This window comes from Mesoplodon mirus (assembly GCF_964341445.2).
Source record: "Mesoplodon mirus genome assembly, chromosome: 1".
Lineage (NCBI taxonomy): Eukaryota > Metazoa > Chordata > Mammalia > Artiodactyla > Ziphiidae > Mesoplodon > Mesoplodon mirus.
In genome coordinates, this window is record NC_138976.1 from 45,949,588 (window position 1) to 45,972,024 (window position 22,437).

The 22,437-nt window shown below is 43.5% G+C and overlaps 1 protein-coding gene across 4 annotated transcripts in view; it reads right to left on the reverse strand.

The window, feature by feature from the left end:
- Positions 1–16: 16 nt before the first annotated feature.
- UBAP1 (ubiquitin associated protein 1) overlaps positions 17–22,437 on the reverse strand; it is a 56,514-nt gene continuing 34,093 nt past the window's right edge. For 2 of the 4 annotated variants that reach the window (XM_082627970.1, XM_082627971.1), the window contains exons 3-7: positions 17,035–17,159; positions 10,207–11,130; positions 2,934–3,116; positions 1,692–1,793; positions 17–1,079 (exon numbers count right to left, since the gene is read on the reverse strand). In XM_082627970.1, the coding sequence (XP_082484096.1) occupies positions 939–1,079; positions 1,692–1,793; positions 2,934–3,116; positions 10,207–11,130; positions 17,035–17,159 (1,475 nt within the window). In that variant the 3' untranslated portion in view covers positions 17–938. Of the gene's footprint in view, positions 1,080–1,691; positions 1,794–2,933; positions 3,117–10,206; positions 11,131–17,034; positions 17,275–22,437 lie in introns of those variants that run through there. The other 2 variants (XM_082627969.1, XM_082627972.1) reach the window with 2 other exon arrangements.

The following is a 22,437-nucleotide window of genomic DNA, read 5'->3' on the forward strand; positions in this document are numbered from 1 at the left end:
ATTCATCAAGACTGTATATCCTTTGTATTTAGATCTTTAATGATGTATAACATAATACAAAACAAACCAAAGAGACTGATTTCTATGACTAGGTGTTATTCATTGTGTCATCCTAGAGCAAGGGGCTGGAGGGAGAGGCTGTTCTCCAGGGAGAACTGAGGTGGAGTTAGTGCTGGGTGACTAAATCACAGCCTCTTTCTTCCCCACTTGATGTGCTGGGAAGGGGCCAATGATTTATTAAACTGACAACTGTTTTCTAGAGCAGGGGAATTTAAAATCTCAGGTAGCAGAAGACTGTGGTCCAAACCAGGCCAAAAGAAACAGGCTGGGGCAGGGAAGTATGGTAACTGCCTGGCAGAAAAGGCAAACTCAGGGCCCCAAGGGGAAAAGGGCATTCTTTGCACCTCAGAGACATTGCAGAACCAGTGTTAACACTAAGTGACATCGTTAAAAGGGGAAAAAAACAAAACCCTGGAAGAACCTTTCAATTGCACTCAACTTGGATTAGAGGTCAGTCCACCCTTGCAGAGAAGGGAAACATCTAGCCCCAGAGCAGCACTGAGTCTGGCCCTCCCACTTCCTTCTCCCCAACTCCTTTTGGCAGCTGGGCCAGGTTTCGGCTGAGGCCATACAGACCCCAGAAAGACCAGAGAAGTCTCTCTGGATGGCCAAGGTGGGAAGGACACTTCTCAGAATACAAATACTTTTACTATGGAAGGAGCCAGGACAGTTCCGGGGGCATATGCATGCCCAAATCTTCCCCACTTTCTCCCCAGCTCAGGACCTAGGCTCATAGAGACTTGGCAAGCACAGTCTCTACACCTGACCTTCCACCCCCAAAAGAAAATCCTGAAGTGTGCCCCTTCTTCCCCACAGGTGGTCTCCTAAGGGTCTTCGGCAGGGGGGGCTCCGTGGCAGGGCCTAGGCAGGGCCTGGTCTCAGCTGGCTCCCGCCCGAGCCATGAGGTCTTCCAAAGCATTGTCCTGGTCATTGTTGTGTAATAGCAGAACTTCCTTAATATCTTTCAGTTCAAATCCCATTTCCTTAAATTTGCTCATTAGCTGAAGAAACTCCATCATCTAAGGGAAATAAGAGAATACAGACTCAAGAAAGGGGTCCAGCCACACAGCACAGCTGAATGGAGGAATATGTGTGTAAGGGGGCTGCTTGGGGGAGCGTTCTTTGCCGGAGCCTCATGAGCCTCTCTGAGGTCCCCTAGCAAGCAGAGGAGGGCCGTAGAGGAAGCGAGGCCGTGGAGGAAGACAGGTTGATGCCATGGCCAATTGTCCATCAGGAGCCATGCCCAGTCCCAAACCTTGCTGACCTTCACTCAGGTCACACCATCCACATCTGTGCTCCCACCCAGCAGGATACTGAACCCAGAAATGGCTGCTCTCTGGCGAGCAGCCTAGGTGAAGTGACTAGCAATCTCCCCCAACATCCAAAAGTATGGCTTTTTGCCCAGGTCATTTTTCCCGTCCCTTCCCTGGGATTCTAGATAGTCTTCAACCCAATACTTTATCTGAGCCAAACTAGCCAAATACCTGTCTGGACATGGGAGATTCTCTACTTCAACTACCTCTGCCTATAGTCACTGGAAGGGATGAAGGTTGTAGTCCAGGAGGACCCCCAAGACAGACTACTTTGTCTCTGCTTTCCAGAGGGTTCCCGTGAAGCATGAAGGTTCCTACCTTTTCCTCTGAACACTGCTGCATTTCCAGAGCCTCTTCCACTAAAAGAGGGTCAAAGCCCTTCTCACAGAGCTGTCCATGTGCAAAGAGATAGTCGAGAATCTAAGAAAAGAGAAAGGTTTAAGCACCTATTGCCACTCTTATCTGTGCTTCCCAAAAGCCTTACACAAACCAGCAAGTGTGACATCTGCTCCCCACCTTGGCTATTAGATCCTAGATAGGACTTGATTTTGTACCTTGAATTGTGTCCAACACAGCAGTACCTCAGTGACTATTTGCTGATAGGTACACCCTATCATGCATAGCCATTTTTTAAAGGAGTTCCTGTCACAGCTGACTCACATCTCCCAGCTGATGTCAATTCCACAGCCTAGGCAGGATATGCTTTTTTTTTTTAAACGGTGATTTTTCTTTTTTCTAAATTTATGTATTTATTATTTATTTATTATTTATTTATTATTATCATCATCATCATTGGCTGCACTGGGTCTTCATTGCTGCGCACAGGCTTTCTCCCTAGTTGTGGTGCACGGGCTTCTCACTGCAGTGGCTTCTTGTCACACAGTACAAGCTCTAGGCACATGGGCTTCAGTAGTTGTGGCACATGGGCTCAGTAGTCGTGGCACGTGGGCTCAGTAGTCGTGGCTCGTGGGCTCTAGAGCGCAGGCTCAGTAGTTGTGGCGCATGGGCTTAGCTGCTCCGCGGCATGTGGGATCTTCCCGAACCAGGGCTCGAACCCGTGTCCCCTGCACTGGCAGGTGGATTCTTAACCACTGCGCCACCAGGGAAGTCCCAAGATATTCTTCTAAGAAACCACCCAAGTCAGAAAGTGCCCCCAAGGTTTAGGACTCCAGTACCCTATTTTGGAACTCCCTGGGCAGTCCTGACAGGATAAACATTTCTGGAAGAAGACATCTGACCATACCTCAAGCCTAGAATGCTGTCTCAGGAGAGGCAGAGAAGGGGATAACTGGGTAACAGTCAACAACTCCAATACTCTCAAAGCTCTCCTTCAGCCTAGGTCCCAGAGCAGCCCCCAAAGCAGAAGCACTGCTACTGAGGCTGCTGGTTTGCCCAACAAAGCACCCTGCATCCTGCCCACACCCCCTCAAGTCACAGGAAAAGACAATGGTGCTGTGAGTCTGAAGGACTCGAGGATAAAGGCAAGACACTATTCCAGCTCCAGAGATGTGGGACCTCTCTCCTACCCCCGCCCTGCCCCACGGCTGACTAACCGCTCACCTGCTCAATATTCTCTCCTTTCTTCTTCATGGCTTTCAAGACACACTCATATGAGTAGCCCATGCTGACCACCGTCTCCACACAATGTCGCTCACTGGGGGACAGCGTCTGCAGTTCAGAGTAAGCCTGGGGACAGCTGGGAGTGTTGGGCACTTGTGACGTTGAGAGATTAGGAGGTGTGACCTGGTGGTGGAGAAACAAAAGAATTAAGGCAAGAAGAAAGACATGGGCCCCGGAAGACACGTCACTGAGGTAGCCCAGTCCACGGGCTTGTCGGGCTTGTCGTTTCTGACCTAATCAAACCTCCCAGTCAAGCAACCTGCCAGACATCCTGAAGAAGACTGAAGAGTGGTAGGGGAGCTCCAGCTGAGGGAGAGAAAAACTGGGAAGACAGCTGCAACTGTGGCTGTCCTCTGCCTTCATCCCACCTTGCAGAGTGAGGAAGCACCACAAGAGCCACATGCCCTTCCATGCCCAAATCCCCTGGGCTTGAGGTGGAGAAAGAAGTTCTGAAAACTACATTTGGGACTGATGCCCAAGCTGGCTGCTGTTATTTCTCTCCAGGGCTCCTTTATCCCTTTCCTAGGCTGCCGTATCTGAGTCCTAAAGGGATCAGTAACCTCAAACACCCCCACTCTGGAATGACTCTGCCAGTAATGTGTCCATCCTCGCTTCTACTATCGCTGGCTGGGCAGAGACCGCCAGCGCCATTCCCACACTTGGCCAGCTCAGGGCTCCTGTGCTCTGAGGGCACTCCATCTCTGCCCCACACCATGCACTGTGCTTTGATTCCCTGCAATAGCCGCTGTCGTACGGAGCCAAGACTACTACCCACTCCAGGCTGTGCCCTCAAGGACTGGACTGTGGTCTCTAGGGTCCTGCCTCTACTGCACTGGCTACAGGACCTTACTAACCCCAGCCTGACTGGTGGACAGATTCCCAGGATTAAATCCTCCCACCACTTCCGATAATGAGTCAGCCCCAAGGCAAAAAGGCAGCTCACTCCCAGGCCAAAGGACAGAACCACCATGGGAACAAGGTCACAAGCTGTTTGACAGCTTGGCCCAGCTCTGAAGAACCAGGGAAAACTTTTCAACAAAATTTTCTTTATTTCCCTTTTTTTTTTTTTTTTTTTTGCGGGGGGCCGGGGTTGGGGAGGGAGGAGGGAAAGGAGCCTGCTATCCTAAAAGCATGTTCAAAATTATATAGCTCGGGACTTCCCTGGTGGCGCAGTGGTTTGAAATCCTTCTGCCAACGCAGTAGAGGCGGGTTCAAGCCCTGGTCCGGGAAGATCCCACATGCTACGGAGCAACTAAGCCCGTGCGCCACAACTACTGAGCCTGCGCACCAGAGCCCACGAGCCACAGCTACTGAAGCCCACGCTCCACAACTACTGAAGCCCATGCGCCTAGAGCCCGTGCTCCGCAACAAGAGAAGCCACAACAATGAGAAGCCCATGCACCACAATGAAGAGCAGCCCCTGCTCGCGGCAACTAGAGAAAGCCTGTACACAGCAATGAAGACCCAAGGCGGCCAAAAACAAACGAATAAATAAATAAATATTTTTAAATATATTGTAAAAAACTAAAAATAAAATATTTTTTAAAATTACATAGCTATAACCAGATGCTCTCCTCTAAGTCAGCTGGGAAAATCCAAGGGGGGTTCTACAGGAGTAAAAGCCTGTAGTTTCTGCTTAACCATCTCTCACCCACAGCATACTCCAGGCAGTCCAATCGTGGGGCTCAGTCATTAGGTTACAGGAGTCACGACAGGGCATGGGAACTGCATCACACCCGTCTGGCCACTTTGCAGGCCCCAAGATTGTCTCTCTCTTTTCAGGGGCAGGCTCTACCTGGGCTTGAGAATACCAATAGCCAAACAGCATTTTGGTCATACTGCTGGCACAGTACTTATTACACACAGTATGAGCTCCTAGAAGTTAGTTACCATGTCACATGCATTTCTAAATGCCTAAGGCCTGGTTTTGAGCTTGAAACTTACCCCTAATCAACAGTTACTGAATAAGTGGAGCTCTATTAGGATTTCAAAGGGGGGATATTCATTTAACACAATAAATTGACACTGATTCTCCTCTCCAAAACCCACTAAAATGATAATAAAACAATTAAAACTGTATTAACCGGGCTTCCCTGGTGGCGCAGTGGTTGAGAGTCCGCCTGCCGATGCAGGGGACACGCGTTCGTGCCCCGGTCTGGGAGGATCCCACATGCCGCCGAGCGGCTGGGCTTGTGGGCCATGGCTGCTGGGCCTGCGCGTCCAGAGCCTGTGCTCCGCAGCGGGAGAGGCCACAGCAGTGAGAGGCCCGCGTACCGCAAAAAAAAAAAAACTGTATTAACCTTTAAGGTCAAAGAAAAAGAGGGAACAGCAGAGGACAATATATTTCAATGAAATTTTAGAAGGTGGAATGCTAATGAAGGCAGAGTAATGGGCAGAGGCAATGAAGTTACACGCCCCTGGAGACCCCGGAGAGACGGGTTCAGCATTTGGAAGCACCGGGTACTGTTGGGATAAGGCAAGAAACGAAGACAGTGATCAGAGCAGAAAACCCTCAGGCAGACCTTCCCCACCTCACCTTTGCAGGAGGCAGAACGTTAAGTCTCTAGAAAACGTGAGCCAAAAAGGACTAAGGATACCAAGCACAGCATATGGCAGAGTGAGGTGCAAGAACCAAAAAGGGGATTAAGTAAGTCTACACCAGCATTCCCCACCTTCTTTAGCCTTCAAGCAGAACTCTCTAGATAAACTTTAATAGCCCCCAAGACCTTCACATGTTGATGTTTTGCAGAGCTCCCCTCAAAGCCAACTGACCTTCAACCTACAGTGAATCTTCATGATCAGCAAGCACACCCCAACATACACATTCCCCGTTTTGATTGTTTTATTTTAGTGCCTCACTCTTAAATGTGAATAGAAAGCCAAAGCCACCAACATAAGACCAAACCAGAAGAGGGAAAAGACAAAGCACTTGGAAATTTAAAATAAAGTAAAAATTTTATTTAAAAGATTATGAGATTTAACAAAAAAAAAAAAAAAAGGTTATACACAGGCAAGGATATATCCCAGAAAGTAAAACATAAAGTCAAAGAGATAGAAAATACAAAAAAGAAAATACAAAGTAACAAACCACATCAACCAGATTTTGAAAACTGAGCTGAGCCTTTGGATCCAGGAGGGCCAAGCACAATGAATGAACAAAGCCCATCACTGGTAAATTTCAAATCTCCAGAAATGAAGAAAAGAAAGCTTGTGGGAGTAGGGGAAGAAATCAGAATTTCTAGAAACAGTGGAGCTTACATACTTAAATTTGATTTTTTTTTTTTAAGGGAGCAATGTCTTAAAAATTCTTGAAGAAAAATGACCTTCAACTAAGAAATATAAATCCAAAGTATTATTCACATGTGAGGGTAAAATTAAGACATTTTTAGATATTCAAGGACTCAAAAACAGGACTTCCCTGGTGGCACAGTAGTTAAGAATCTGCCTGCCAATGCAGGGGACATGGGTTTGATCCCTGGTCTGGGAAGATCCCACATGCTGTGGAGCAACTAAGCCCATGCGCCACAACTACTGAGCCCGAGTGCTGCAACTACTGAAGCCCATGTGCCTGGAGCCCGTGCTCCACGATGAGAAGCCCCTGCACTGAGAAGCCCGTGCGCCGCAACAAAGAGTAGCTCTCGCTCACCACAAGTAGGGAAAGCCCACACGCAGCAACAAAGAACCCCCCCGCAAAAAAAGACTCAAAATCAGACAGGTTGACCAACATGCTTGAAAGTATTTGAACAAGAAAATTATCATTAGGTCTTTGGCAGCTCTTTTGGAGCATTTGGACAAAATTAGCAACAGGCACAAAGAAACCATGCAGAATTTTTTAATGGGGCAGTTAAACTAGAGAAACAAAAAGCTACCAAAAAAATCATCATCATCACCACAGTATACCATCTGAACTCAGTAATAAATATTTACTCAATCATAATAATATGAACAATAACATTAATTGAACCAAAATTTGTGATATAAATATGATGGGAGATACAGGAAGAAGGTAGAGGAGGGGCTATTATCAGAGTTAAATCCTCAACTACTGCAACAGGAAGTATAAACCTGTCTAAAATTGATAAATTTAGAAAAATATAAGCGTCTAATTCAGAAATACAGATATAAATCCCAGCATAAACAGTTTAAAGGTCAAAAGTGCCTGACTATGGGAAGCAAAACTGGAACTGGGGAGAGGTGAGGCAGGGAACTACTGTTTTTCAATACAAGCCTTTTAAATGCTACTTGATTTCATTAAAATATGCTTGTAGTACTTTGATAAAAATAAATTCATTTTTATTTTTATTTATTTAAAATTTTTTTCATTTTTTTCTTTATTTCTTTTTTGAGGCTTCCTATTTCTTTCTTCCTTTTCTTTTTCTTCTTTTTTTGGCTGTACCACATGGCTTGTGGGATCTTAGTTCCCCAACCAGGGATCGAACCTGGGGCCACAGCAGTGAAAGCGCCAAGTCCTAACCACTGGACTAGCAGGAAAGTCCCTCATTTTTTAAATCTAGAGATGGAGGAGGACTCTACTGTAAGTATTAAAGCAATGGCAACATAAGAAACGATCAACAGATTCAAACACCGAAAAGCTAAGAGATTGTATGTATTGAAAATTATTTAAAATACAATTTAAAAGCAAACTGGCACTACTCGTATGCTTCTTGGCCAAAATTAGTAAATTGAGAACTCAGAAGTATAAGGAAAAAGGCAAATATTTTGCTGAAGTAACTGTGAAAGAGTGGGAAATATATATCCATACCCAGAGAAAGAGAACCCAATGGCAGAATGAGCCTAACCTGTGAGCAGAGCAAGACCCCTTGAAGGGTTGAGGGGCAGTGGGAAGAGGCCCTGGTGCTAGGTCAGGCAGGTCTATGCTGGACACATTGTGGCACATCACAAGACTGTCCCTCTTAACATGATCCCATGGAGTTCTCAACTTCTAAGATTAGTTTATATAGAACAGTGAAACATGAAATCAAAATCTGAAAACTGAGACCCAAACACTGGGCCTGAAATAGCTGACAAGAACCAAATTCCAGGAACACTTCCCTAGGAGTTCCTATTTGAAGGATGTATACAGCCCAGCTGACCACCATCATCACCCCCCTGCCTCAAGTCCCTATCTTGGAGACAAGTGCTTCTCTCACTGGGAAGCTCCTACCATGGGCCTCAAAGACTCGCACTAAGGATAGAAAGCCAGGATGGGAACTAGGCTTTGCTCCCTGGAGGTAAGGGTCATGACTTCCTTAAAAGATCACCAGAACTCCAACTCTGTTTATATTTGCCCCCCAAAGGCAGTCAGTCCCCAGGCCAGGGTGAAGCATGGTTTCCTCTGACACTCTAAGTTGGTGGGAGTGGGGGAACCTTTCAGAGTGCTTTTAATTCCTCTAAAGCACACAATGAGTCACAAAGCGAAGAGGAGAATCCTGCTGACCAAAGTCCAACCACAAACCAGGAGGAATTAGGATAAGGTCCATCCTAGGAGATGTTATGCACTCTATTTAGTTTCTCTGGGCCTTGGTCCATGGACGTTTACAGGCAGCAGTAAGCTCTGACAATGGAAGCACTCACACAGAGAAAATCATTTACCAAGAATGTCACTGCTGGGAACTTGCACTCTTTGTAAGGCAGGCCAAGGCTCATCTTTTCTACCAGCTAACAGCAGGCTTATTATGGTCTCTTAGAGATTTCCCGCTAATACAATCGGCTCCTTTCTGGCTCTAAATACTGTCTTGATATGCTGTCATTTAAAAAATCTGAACTGGTGTAGCAAAAGGTTCTTGGTCTTCTGTGCTTTCTATTCTATAATGCAATTTTTCTGTGGGGCTGAAACAACCACAAAAAAATAAAGTAACCTCCCTGTATATGTATGCATCTCTCTTGTGTGACAAATCAGATTTTCTTCAAGATGATACAAATTACAACTTCTGTATCAGTCCACCCTTCAACACTAAATCTGACTTCCAACCTTCCCCTCTCCCTCCCTTTGGAGAAAACTGCACAATTCTTAGTAGTAAGAAAAAAAAGTAATTGCAGGATTAAAACCTATAGGTTTAAAAATGACAAATTTCTATCTTTTGCTGAAACTTCCAATACAAATTATGCCCCAGTTACTAAAGTACCGCCCAGTTTGAAGAAACATAACCCCAAATTAGTCAAACACAAAAGAGCCAAACTTCAAGGCAGAGTGAGATGGAAAGAGGGAGGAGAGGGAGGTAGGGAGAAGATAAAAGGAGGAATACCAAGCAACCACAAAAAAATTAAGAAAGGTAATAGGAAAAAGTAAAAAGGTACAAAGAAAGAAAGCCTTTAAAAAATGCAAACACGGGCTTCCCTGGTGGCGCAGTGGTTGAGAGTCCGCCTGCCGGTGTGGGGGACACGGGTTCGTGCCCTGGTCCAGGAAGATCCCACATGCCGCAGAGCGGCTGGGCCTGTGAGCCATGGCCGCTGAGCCTGTGCGTCCGGAGCCTGTGCTCCGCAACGGGAAAAGCCACAACAGTGAGAGGCCTGCATACCGCAAAAAAAAAAAAAAAATGCAAACACAAGACATGGCAGCACAGAAAAGAACAAATTGATTAGGCAGGAAAACATCATTCACATGATACACATCTTTTTGAAGGAAAAGACCAAAAAGATGCAGGGAGGAACAAGCCAACATTAACCAGGTTAGGTGCAAAGCTAATAATCTCTGTCCTCAGAAAAATAAACAGAACTACATATACTTAATGTAAGCAAGGTCAATTTGGTCATGCCCCATCCTGCCCTAAACCTTGCAAAGAAGAATGTGAGGGTGGCAACTGCTGGGTAGAATTTAGAAATCTGTGGAGCTTTAATTCAGGGGGATTTAAAAGGCTTACCGTGGGACTTCCCTGGTGGCACAGTGGTTAAGAACCCGCCTGCCAATGCAGGGGACATGGGTTCCATTCCTGGTCTGGAAAGATCCCACATGCCACGGAGCAACTAAGCCCGTGCGCCACAACTACTAAGCCCTAGAGCCCGCAAGCCACAGATACTGAGCCCGTGTGCCAGAACTACTGAAGCCCGCGTGCCTAGAGCCCATGCTCCGCAACAAGAGAAGCCACCGCAATGAGAAGCCCGTGCACCGCAACGAAGAGTAGCCCCCGCTCACCACAATTAGAGAAAGCCCGCCCGCAGCAATGAAGACCCAATGCAACCAAAAATAAATAAAATAAATTTATAAAAGGCTTACCGTGGGACAGGTATTTGGAGGTGATGATTCTTCTGTGCACACAGACAAGACAGAGAGGGAAGGCATCTGGGAATGGGTCAGGGTTGGCACCTCTGTGCCACTGTCCAAGTTCAAAGCTGAAAGCCCAAGAGCATGATGCCCATTGAGCTCACTGGCACTGCTTTGGGTAGAAGGCTTTAGGGAATTCCAGAACGTGCCACTGCGGAGGCAGGATGTGCTATGGAAAGTGCTTGCCATCTTGGCTGTCTTCTGACTGCTGTCATCAGAGTCAAGTTTGGGGAAGGACAGGGACTTGATATTGCTTACTGCAGGGATGGGAGGGAGGGACACTTTGGAAGACAGCGACATCTTTTCACAGTTGCCCAACTGTGGTAAGGTTATAAAGCCATTGGGTTTGTGAAGAGGCTTGAAATCTAGGGTTGCCCGCTCCAGGGATGCCAGGACCTCCTCATCCTGTAACACAGACCCAGAGCCACCTCTAGGCAAGTTACTGTCCAATAACTGGGCCATAATGGGTCCACTGGTTCCTACCAGAATGTTTCTCAGCTCTTCCTTCTCGTCAATAGTTTTTAACTCCAGATTATCAAACGGGTCTTCTTCACACTCAAAGTCAGCAGGATTGAAATCTGCCTTTGTGTGGGGTGGGCTGAGAACTTTCTGTTTTGTGGCACTGCTGCTGACCCGAGTCGGGGTGAGGATGCTGTTGTGCTGTAAGCTGGCAAGGATGGGATTGATAGGAGGTGGCATTGTGGCTGTACTGTGAGTCTTGGAGAAGCTCATTTTGCTGTCACCCTCTGGGCCACTCTTAGAATTCACCTTAGCTTCTGCTTCCTCAGCCTTGCGCTCTGCTTCCCACTGGGCTTCTTGGATTTTCTTAATATCTTCAGCCCACTCAATGGTTTTCTTTTCCAAAGAGAAGTCATACTGCAAAGATATATCAGAGAAAGGAAGTGTGAACCCAGGTGGCTGCCCCTCCCCCACCCAAATTCCTCCACCCAATTCACTTCTTCCTCACCCTGGCACAAGAGAACTGGGCAAGGCAGCATTTATTAAGGTGTATGGGAGGATCCCCACTCAGGAAAACTAAGACTTCCTAATCTTACTTGATTTAATCAAACTATGCTCCCTGGTTACTTCTACAAATTAACTAGAAAGAGCTCCCACCACCTCTAATCCTACTTACCAGGCCAAATGTACCTTGCCACTTCCCTTGCTTCTCTCCCCTCAGGCCATTTCCCTTCCTAGAATTCTTCATTGGTGGCTCAGGCAGAACTCAGCTGCCTCCTCTATAAAGCTTTCCTGATGGCCCATTCCCTCCTCTGAACTCTTACATAGTGTCTGTCTCTATCATTTGATACTGAGCACATGTGACCACAAGTCACTTTAGTCTTCCTCTAAACATTTCCCCAACACTATCACAAGCCTCTTGTGGGCAGCAACTGGGCTTTAGACCCTCTTAAGGTCTCCATTATCTAACACAATGCCCTAAATAGATCCCGTGCTCAATAAAAACAACAGCCCCTAGTATTTAAGAAGCACTTACAAGGTGCCATGCATGATTCTAAGCACTTTTTAGGTATTAGTTCTCTAGATTTTTTCAACATTACAGGGGCTATGCTCAAGGTCATAAAGCTGTTAAGCGGTAGAGCCTGGATCTGAACCCAGGCAGTCTGACAACAGATTCTATGCTCTAAACCACTACCAAATTACAATGAACAGACTGTACTCTAAATGTAGGAAAACTGCTTATTAAGAATCTAGACATAATCAAATTAAGATTTTACGATGCAAACTCAACAAAAAGCAAACAACCTGATTAAAAAATGGCCAGAGGATCTGAATAGACATTCTTCCAACGAAGCCATACAGATGGCCAAGAAGCACATGAAGAGATGTTCAACATCACTAATTATCAGGCAAATGCAAATCAAAGCCACAGTAAGATATAGCCTCATGCCCAGTGAAATGGCTATTATCAAAAAGGCAAGAAATAACAAGTGTGGAGAGGATGTGGAGAAAAGGGAGCCTTCATACACACTGTTGGTGGCAGTGTAAACTGGCGCGGCCACTGTGGAAAAGAGTAAAAGCTAAACAATGTGTGCACATTCAAGGTTGGAGGCACAATAAGAATAAAGAGGGGAAAGGGAGAGGAAGGAGGCCTACCATGACCTAGAGCCACGGTAGGCCTAGAGTTTTAGAGTAGAAGAAACATAATAAAGTGCCTCAGGTCGTCCCTAAACCTTTCAGCTTCAAACAACACAAAAGAAGCCTGGAAACGCACATGTCAAGAAGTTCACTTACACACCTTGAGCCAGCTACTGGGCCCCAAAAAGACACTTGGGGGATCACAGGGCTTCCTTTCTACCACTAACTGAATAGTGGGAAAACAGCACTGGGCAAAGGTTGCTGCTTCTAACTGTGGAGGAAATCCAATTATGCAACTGGTTTCCTCCACCAAAAACTGAGGCTGTGACCAACTCCCCACCGCCTGTAAACACAGATCTCTGAAGTTTTACTCCCAAAAACAAGTGTAAGTTTCTTTCCTCTTTAGTGTTTTGTTTCTTTGTAATTACCAAAGTAATGTAGAATACTTGGAACACAGGAAAAAACAGAGAGGAAAAAACAGCAGAAATATTACAGTGAAAAAGAATGTGACTTTTGAGTGTACAATAATAAATAATAACATCATCTAACATTTATGGAGTACCAGGAACCAGAATAAGCATTATAAATGCATTATTTTACTCAATCCTTATAATAACCTTAAAATCTGTACAAGATTACACAGCTATTACACGGCAATTCCAGCCCATGAATCGCTGAACCAGAGTCTGCTCTAAACCGTGACACTAAAGGCCACCCTCCACTACTGTGGCCACTACCACCATTTCGGTGAAAACTTTCCGGACCTGGGTGCAAAGGTTTATGTACGTTTTACTGGCTCACTTTGATGATTTTTAATCTGAAATCTCAAGTTTGTATTGTCATGCAAGGGCAAATATGAAAAAGTTACAGGAAGCTTCAAGCTGTCTAGGGCTCTAGGTCTGACTCTTCTCTGGATAGAGAGGGAGCCAGCGCCAACACCACACCAATACCACAGCCAAATCCCCCGCTGGAGACCCTAGGCAGTCAAAGTTTAAGGAAGCTACTGCAATTAGAGAACAAAAACACTGCAGCTAGCCCACACAGGAATGGAGCTTGGAGCCTTGATCTCCTCTTTTGTTATTAGTGGGTGTGATGAGTATGACAGGCACAGTACCAGGCACTCATTAGTGTGTCACACTGATCAAATAGAAAATTCCCAGCAAAGCCTATTAACGGCAACAATGTGGGATTCCAAACAAGCCTTCTGAATTAATCAATGAGGCAGCGAATAATATGAGGACTACTGAAATAAGATGTAGGTGTTATTTAAATCATATTGCTAGCAGTATTCTGCACACAGAGTGGTATTTACTGAATATTTGTTGCTGCCAATAAAAAAGCCACCAAGGAAACAGAACAAGGTAAAACTTCATAAGGGAAATCTCTATCTCTTCTGGCCCAATAAAGTCTCCATACACAAAAGGAGTATCGGTTCAGTATTCAAAAACATCTAAGATAGTCAACATTATTAGTAGCTAGGGAAATGTACATCAAAACCACCATAAGAGGGGTAATTTCCCTGGCGGTCCAGTGGTTAAGAAGCCATGCTTCCACTGCAGGGGGCGTGGGTTCAAACCCTGGTCTGGCAACTAGGATCCCAAATGCCACACGGCCAAAAAAACAAAAACAAAAAACGTAAGACCACTGCACACCCATTAGGATGTACATAAATAACCAAAAAGACAGATGATAACAAAAGTTGGCAAGGATGTAGAGGAACTGGAAACTTCATGCAGTGTAGGTAGGATTGTAGAATGGTGCAGCCACTTTGGAAATTAGTCTGGCAATTCCTCAAAAGGTTAAACGTAGTTAATATACGACCCAGCAATTCCACTCCTATGTACATACCCAAGAAAGCTGAAAGCATATGTCTGCACAAAAACCTGTAGACAAATGTTCACAGCATGGATTTCCCTGGTGGCGCAGTGGTTAAGAATCCACCCGCCAATGCAGGGGACATGGGTTCAATCCCTGGTCCGGGAAGATCCCCACATGCTGCGGAGCAAATAAGCCTGCTCACCACAACTACTGAGCCCACGTGCTGCAACTACGGAAGCCCGCTCACCTAGAGCCCATGCTCCGCAACAAGAGAAGCCACCGCAATGAGAAGCCTGCACACAGCAAGGAAGAGTAGCTCTGGCTTGCCACAACTAGAGAAAGCCCACACACAGCAACGAAGACACAATGCAGCCAAAAAAAAGTTCACAGCAGCATTTTTCCTAACAGCTAAAAAATTGGAAACCATCAAAAATGTCTATCAACTGGGGACTTCCCTGGCGGTCCAGTGGTTTTAAGACTCCGGGCTTCCACTGTAGGGGGCGTGGGTTCGATCCCTGGTTGGGAACTAAGATCCCGAAAGCCGCACAGCCAAAAAAAAAAAAAAAGTCTATCAACTGATGAATGGATATACAAACTGTGGTATATATCAATACAATGGAATTATTCAGCCATAATAATGAATGAAGTACTAATACTTCATTCATACAATATGGATAAAACTTGGAAACATTAAAGTAAAATAAATCAGTCACATATATATTTATGAATAGTTATATATAAAAGACTAAATATTGTATTATTCCACTTATATGATATTCCAGAATAGGCAAATTCATAGAGACAGAAAGTAGATTTAGTGGTTGCCAGGGGCTGGGGGAAGGGGAAAATAGGGAGTGACTGCTAATGGACACTGGGTCTCTTTTCAGGGTGATGAAAATATTCTGGAATGAGATGGTAATGATAGTTATGCAACTGTGAATATACTAAAAAAAAATTTATTTGCATTTCCCTTAAAAGGGAAAATTTTGTGGTATGTGAATTATATCAGTAAAACTTTTATTTAAAAAATATAACTGAAGTTCTCCCACTACGATTATTCCCTAAAAAAGACTGGAAGGTAAAACAAAGAATACACTTTATTTTATTTTATTTATTTATTTTTAATTATTATTATTATTTTTTGGCCACGCTGCCTGGCTTCCGGGATCTTAGTTCCCCAACCAGGGATCGAACCCGGGCCCTTGGCAGTGAAAACACTGCATCTTTTCCACTGGACTACCAGGGAATTCCCAATTTTTTTTTTTCAAAGAATACATTTTAGAGTAACATGGTAATGCCTTAGTAAATCCCCCTTCTTTGCCAGGAAGTTGTATTTTATTTTTTTTTTTTTTATTTTTTTTTTTTTTTTTCTGTACGCGGGCCTCTCACTGCTGTGGCCTCTCCCGTTGCGGAGCACAGGCTCCGGACACACAGGCTCCGCGGCCATGGCTCGCGGGCCCAGCCGCTCCGCGGCACGTGGGATCCTCCGGGATCGGGGCACGAACCCGTGTCCCCTGCATCGGCAGGCGGACTCTCAACCACTGCGCCACCAGGGAAGCCCAGGAAGTTGTATTTTAAAAAATCTAGAGTCACAGGAAGAAGTGTTTGGGTGAGTAGCGTATCTTTCTGTTTTTCCATGTAACTCCTTCTCTAAACTGTAAGCTCCTTGAGGAAAGTGATTAAGGCATTTATCTCTATCCTCAGCCCTGGCAGAGCGTCACTCAAAAGCAGGCAGTCAGTAAGTGTGTAGGAAGTCACGTAACATGGGGCTATTTGCTGCTTTCAAGATGTAATTTTATACATTTATAAATAACTGAGCTTTAAAGACGTAAGGGTTGAAAAAGAAGCTATTGAGGAGACGGCATTTAAGCGCACTCTAGAATAGATAAATTTTTAACAAGCAGACAGCTTTTAGTATGGTGAGAAAGAGAAGAATATTTCAAGTGGGGATAACAACTCATGAGAAAAGCATGGTTCAGACAGGTAATACACACAGTACATTCGACAAATTGCTATAGTATCGTTTCGGAATATAGAGGAGATGATGAGCTAAGGTACTCAACCATAACCTTATGTCTAGACTTGATTCAGTAAGGGCTGGTGAATCACTGTAAGTTTTTAAATTCAGGAATATTATTCTAGAAACAATATGAAAAATAGAAGGAAAATGCTGTAAGCAGAGGAGCCCATTAAAGAGGCTACTGAAATAGCCCAGGTGAAAAAATAAGCTAAGGATAAAGTGAATGGCAAAGGGAAGACACAGCAGAGAGAAAATACTATGTAACTTGAGTGACCAAGAAGGTAATGAGAGGGCCTCCCTGGTGGCGCAGTGGTTGGGAGTCCGCCTGCCGATGCAGGGGATACGGGTTCGTGCCCCGGTCTGGGAGGATCCCATATGCCGCGGAGCGGCTGGGCCCGTGAGCCGTGGCCGCTGGGCCTGCGCGTCCGGAGCCTGTGCTCCGCAACGGGGGAGGCCACAGCAGTGAGAGGCCCGCATACCGCAAAAAGAAAAAAAAAAAAAAAAAAAAAAAAAAGAAGGTAATGAGGACATTAATAGAGAGGAGGAAAGAGGGGAAGAAGCAAGTCAGATGAGCAACGGGGATTTGTTTTGGACAAGGCACAGAATCCCAGAAACATACAATCTATCAGATTACACAAGATCTGTAACAGATATATAAACATATATAAATGTGCGTGTGTGTGTGTACGCACACCTGTGTGTGAGACAGTGTGAGCCAAGCGATAACAGGAGCTATCAGAAACACAAATAAGAGACAGAATTTTTTCTTCTATTTCACTATACAGCAAATTCTTACTCCTTAAAATGTTAAATGTACTAAACTTTAACTAAAAATTACCACTTACCTGTACTTCTCTGACAACCTGCAAACAATCAGGCAAGGAGAAGCCAATAGGTAGACCAACTTTAGCTGGTGTTTTGAATTTGTCTCCTATCTTAAATGGGACATCATCAAGGTAACTGAAAGTCCCTACAATCAAAAATAAAGTACAAAATATCAGCAAAGAACTTATTATTTGTTTTGGTATAATCTTACGTCTAGGATACAACATTAATTTATGCTATCCTAAACCTAGAAGTTACAGAGTTCCTTCTCTGACTGCTTACCTTCTCCTGACCCTAGATCTTTAATAAGGACTCCTATTTTTTTTTTTTTTTTTTTTTTGCGGTACGCGGGCCTCTCACTGTTGTGGCCTCTCCCGTTGCGGAGCACAGGCTCTGGACGCGCAGGCTCAGCGGCCATGGCTCACGGGCCCAGCCGCCCCACGGCACGTGGGATCCTCCCGGACCGTGGCACGAACCCGTGTCCCCTGCATCGGCAGGCGGACTCTCAACCACTGCACCACCAGGGAAGCCCAGGACTCCTATTTGAGGTTACTTGATCTTATTAGGGTTTATATTCAATTATACTTAGCGTAAAAGCCAAAGTACTCATAGTAGCCTAAAAGTCCTCCCCAACGCCCATTACCTCTCTTGCCCTCAATTCCTGGCCCACTGAACTAAGTCAGAGTGATCCTGTGTTCCTCAACCATGACATGGTCAAAACTACTTCAAAAAGTCTGCACTGGCTGCTTCCTCTATCTGGCATGTTCTTCCCTCAGATATTCACACGGCTTACTCCTTCACCTCCTTCAAGTCTTTGCTCAAATGGCACTTTCTAAGTGAGGCTTACCCTGACCACCCTATTTAAAATTACTACCACACCCTCACCGCAGTAACCCTACATTATCATCTATCTTTTCTCCATAGCACTTATTACCTTCTAACATATATGTAATTTGCCTTTTAATTATATTTATTGTCTGTCTTGACCAGTGGAATATAAGCTCCCTGCAGGTAAGTATTTAAGTCTGTTTTATTCACTGATGTAGTCTCAAAACCTCAGCACTTCCTGGTACATATTAGGCACTTATTAAATACTGATGAATTGATGATAGAATCTTCACAAAAGAACCTCCTTGATTAGGATTTCTTTAGTAAGAATCATTTTTTAATTAATACAAAGAACTACTCTAGATTTTTTTTGAAGCTACATTCTGGAGATATGGAAATATTTAAGAAGTACAGCACTTATGGAAAAAAGGAAAACCAGACAAGACCATGGGAATCAGACCAGGATTATCAGGAGACACAAACCATACACAACTGAACTGCTTGAACTCCCTAAATGTTCTCTGCCCATCACAGATGTGTAATACAGAAAGATCGGGACATTATCATTGATTTATAGGGTCAGACAAAAATGAGAGTGGGTCTTGTATGTGACTCTCACTAGGTATACACTCTAAATCAGGTCATGATTTCTTTTCTGGACCAGGTTTGGGGCTAACTTAACTGGCAGAAGCATCAGGGAGAATGAAACATAGTTCATAAAATAAATTTTGCTTTTTGAATATTAGCAGCTAGTAAAATAAGGCTTACTTCTGGGTCTCACACTAGTATATTTTCTTGAGTGCTCATGTCCAGAATAAGACAATTACACCTCTTCCATAAAGAGATTTCTCTTCCTTCTAAGAACTCTGTAGATTTCAAGACTTATCAAGCAAGGTCAAGATATATTGGTAACCTTGTCATCATTCCCATTTCCCAAGGTAGCTATTGCTCTGATATACCTGAAATCCTCCCAAAGAAAGAAGAATAGGCCCCCTCTCCCACTCTTGGGGGAGGGCGTCTACCTCTTTCCCATGTAACTTCTAGCTAGAATTAAAACATTTTAACTATCTCTCACTCAGCTAGCAAATTAAATCCACAACTGTGTTCAATTTAATAATTTTTCTGAGGCATAACCATAACTGTTAACACTCTAGCAAAGTTTCCAAGTTGGTCATACCTTTGTAAGTGTTCTCTCAGCTGGCAATGCCTGTCACATTCCCACCCTTATTTACTTGATTAATTATGTCTTGTCCTTTAAGAATGAGCTTAAGAACAACTCCCTTCTCAATCTCAGAACAGGTCTTACCATTCTGTATTGATAATAGTATGTTTCCTTTTACTACCCTCCACCCTGCACCAGAGACTTTGATCAAGGATTTGATCAAATTCCTATCCACAGCCCCCCAAGCTCAGCATAACATCCAGCAGATGAGATTTGCTCAATGAGAATAAATAAAGAAGACATGGTCTTACACTTCTCTTGTATTTAACTCTCACACTAACTCACATTCAATTAGTATTTATTAAAATTCAAAATGATTTACCTAAAATGGCAAAGCTAGTCCTGAAAATGTTTTAACAGTGTACTCATGCAAGATACAAGCACATTTCTAAGGTTCTGCAGAAGTCACAAAAATGTACCAGAGGTACCAAGAAAAAGTATCAGGTACCAATCACAGCTTGCCAACAAAACTCTGGTTATAACACTAAAACCTTCTGCCACTTATAAAATGCTTTATATTACAGAGATCAAAAGCAACGCTCTTTTTTAATTGTAGAGAACTTTTATCTGTCTTCCATGGAAACAGGTGCTCAAAAGTTACTGAAAGTTAGAGTCTAACTTTGGCTAGTGCCCTGATTAACTGGAAACAAAGCTGGAACTAGCATTTTCTAAGAAGCATTGGAAAGATTTACAGTCAAGTTAATAATCACAAAATCAAGTCTTTTGTTTAAGAAAATTTTAAGTATACATTCAAAGTAGGTTAATTATATGACACACATATTAGAAAAATCCTATCTATAATAATACATATATGCATATATGATATACAAATCTAAGAAAACCTATCCACATTAATACTAACAAAATTTTCTTAAATGAATACTTCTATTATAGATTGGTAATGGGGAGTTGAGGGGGGAAAACCATCTGTTAAAAAGTACTATACTTGAGATATCTGAGCCAAATGATAATATCTTTCAAGAAGGGTGTTCAGTTTCCTTGCCTACCTTTCAGTTAGGAAACTATGACAGTGTTGTATACACTGACAATTTATATTCTATAAATGGAACTAGGCCCTGGCTTAGAGACAGACCAGATCAAGTAGAACACCTTGAAACAACTGCTGTTTCCCTTCATTGGCACCAATTACAGGTAATTGCTTTAAAAAGCAGTTTCATTTCACTAACAAAGCCAATGCCAAGGTGACTTAGCACATCTTCTAACCTTCCCCCTCCCCCCTTTAAGTTCTGTTAACCGGGAATGAGTAAACAGTTTTGTGATTATTGGGAGGAGGGGGTAGGGCTAAAGGGCAAAAGGCATTTAAGAGACAGCAACAAGAAAAGCAACTTTTTGAATGATGGCCAGAGACTACCATAAGTACAATGAATGATGTTGCTGTGAGGATTAAAAAGAACATTTTTGCAAATACAACCAACTATGCCTTAGGAACTATTCATTTTTATTCAATATATCAGAATATCTATTTAAAGACATCAATTTCTCTTACTTCTCAATACATTTTATTTTTTAAATAGATTCAATAAAAACTCTACCACATGGCCCAGAGTAAGCATTGTGGTTAACAATCTTCTGGCTCAACCTCAAGTACCTTTTAGTTTCAGTCTTTATTACTGAAAATCTTTCTAAGATGTCTGAGCCCATTTTCCTCGGTTCCATTTAGAAAAAGAGAGTACATCTCTGATGGCTGTGGCAGTTCCTTGAAGTCAGGTTCTGCACACTGCTCGCCATTATGCTATGGTGGAAGGAACTGGGCTGAACGTGTAATGACTCAGGATAAATTCTGGGAAAGTTTCATTCTGTTTCCTTTCTTTCTAAATTGCTGATAATGTTTATGATCTTGTGACCTGCCTGTTTTTCTGAAAAAAGGTAATTCCATGTGGGGAGAGAAATTCCTAATAGAGGGTAGCAACTGGATTATGCTTAATTCAGATTTTACTGTGCGTTCAAATTGAGGTTTTTGAAAAAGAAGAATAAAACAGATCAAACTTAAAATTAACTGAAAATTGCAATCCCATGACTAAGTATCATTACCTTAAAGCTGTAAGTCAGGTAACACTTGCAAAACTACATCAATAGTTAAATAGAGCGAGACGCATGCATACACACATGCACACACACACACAATTATACAGATATCAATACAGGATGTGAAGTCAAAAGAAAATGTTACTCATGTCCTAACAAAAAACAAGATAACCTACAAAATCAGCTTTTTAATATGCAGTATCTGGCATTAAATTTTTAAAAAGACACACAAAAAAGGAAGAAAATGTGATCCATCATCAAGAGAAGAAACAGTCATCAGACCCAAATTCAGGGATAGCCAAGATACTGGAATTATCAGAGAACTTTAAAGTAACTATAATAAATATGTTAAAGGACCTAATGAAATAGGTGAACGTGTGTGAGCAGATGGGGAATTTCAATAGAGAGATGGAAATAGAGACAAATGGAAACACTAAAAATGAAAACTGCAGTATCATAGAAAAAAATTTTTGATAGTTCATAAGCCAGGCTATGCTAATCAGAAGACAATACTCAGAAGAGGAAAGAATCAAAGAACTTGAAATTAAGTCAAAAGAAATTAAAAGAATTGAAACACAAAGAGAAAAAAAAATGGAACAGAGCCTTAGGAGATCTCTGGGACAATATCAAACAGCCTATGCATATGTGATTAGAGTCTCAAAAGGATAAGAGAGAGACATGGAGCAAAAGAAATGTGAGAAGAGATTATGGCTGCAAATTTTCAAAAGCAGTAAAAGACATCAACTCACAGATCCAAGAAGTTTAGCTAACTCCCAGCAGGATAAATATATAGAAAATCGGGCTTCCCTGGTGGCGCAGTGGTTGAGAGTCCGCCTACCGATGCAGAGGACACGGGTTCGTGCCCCGGTCCGGGAAGATCCCACATGCCGCGGAGCGGCTGGGCCCGTGAGCCATGGCCGCTGAGCCTGTGCGTCCAGAGCCTGTGCTCCGCAAGGGGAGAGGCCACAACAGTGAGAGGCCCGTGTACCGCAAAAAAAAAAAAAAAAAAAAAAAAAAAATATATATATATATAGAGAGAGAGAGAGAGAGAGAGAGAGAGAGAATCAAACCAAGGCACATCATAGTTAAAATGTTGCAAACAAAAGGAAGTCTTAAAAGAAGGGGGATGGGCAGCATATGACATACAGGAGAACAATGATTAAATGATGGCTGACTTCTCTACATTACTCTGTACTTAAAAAGCAATAACAGATTGGGATTTCCCCAGCAGTACAGTGGTTAAGACTCCACACTTCCACTGCAGGGGTCATGGGTTCGATCCCTGGTTGGGGAACTAAGATCCCATATGCCACACAGTGTGGCCAAA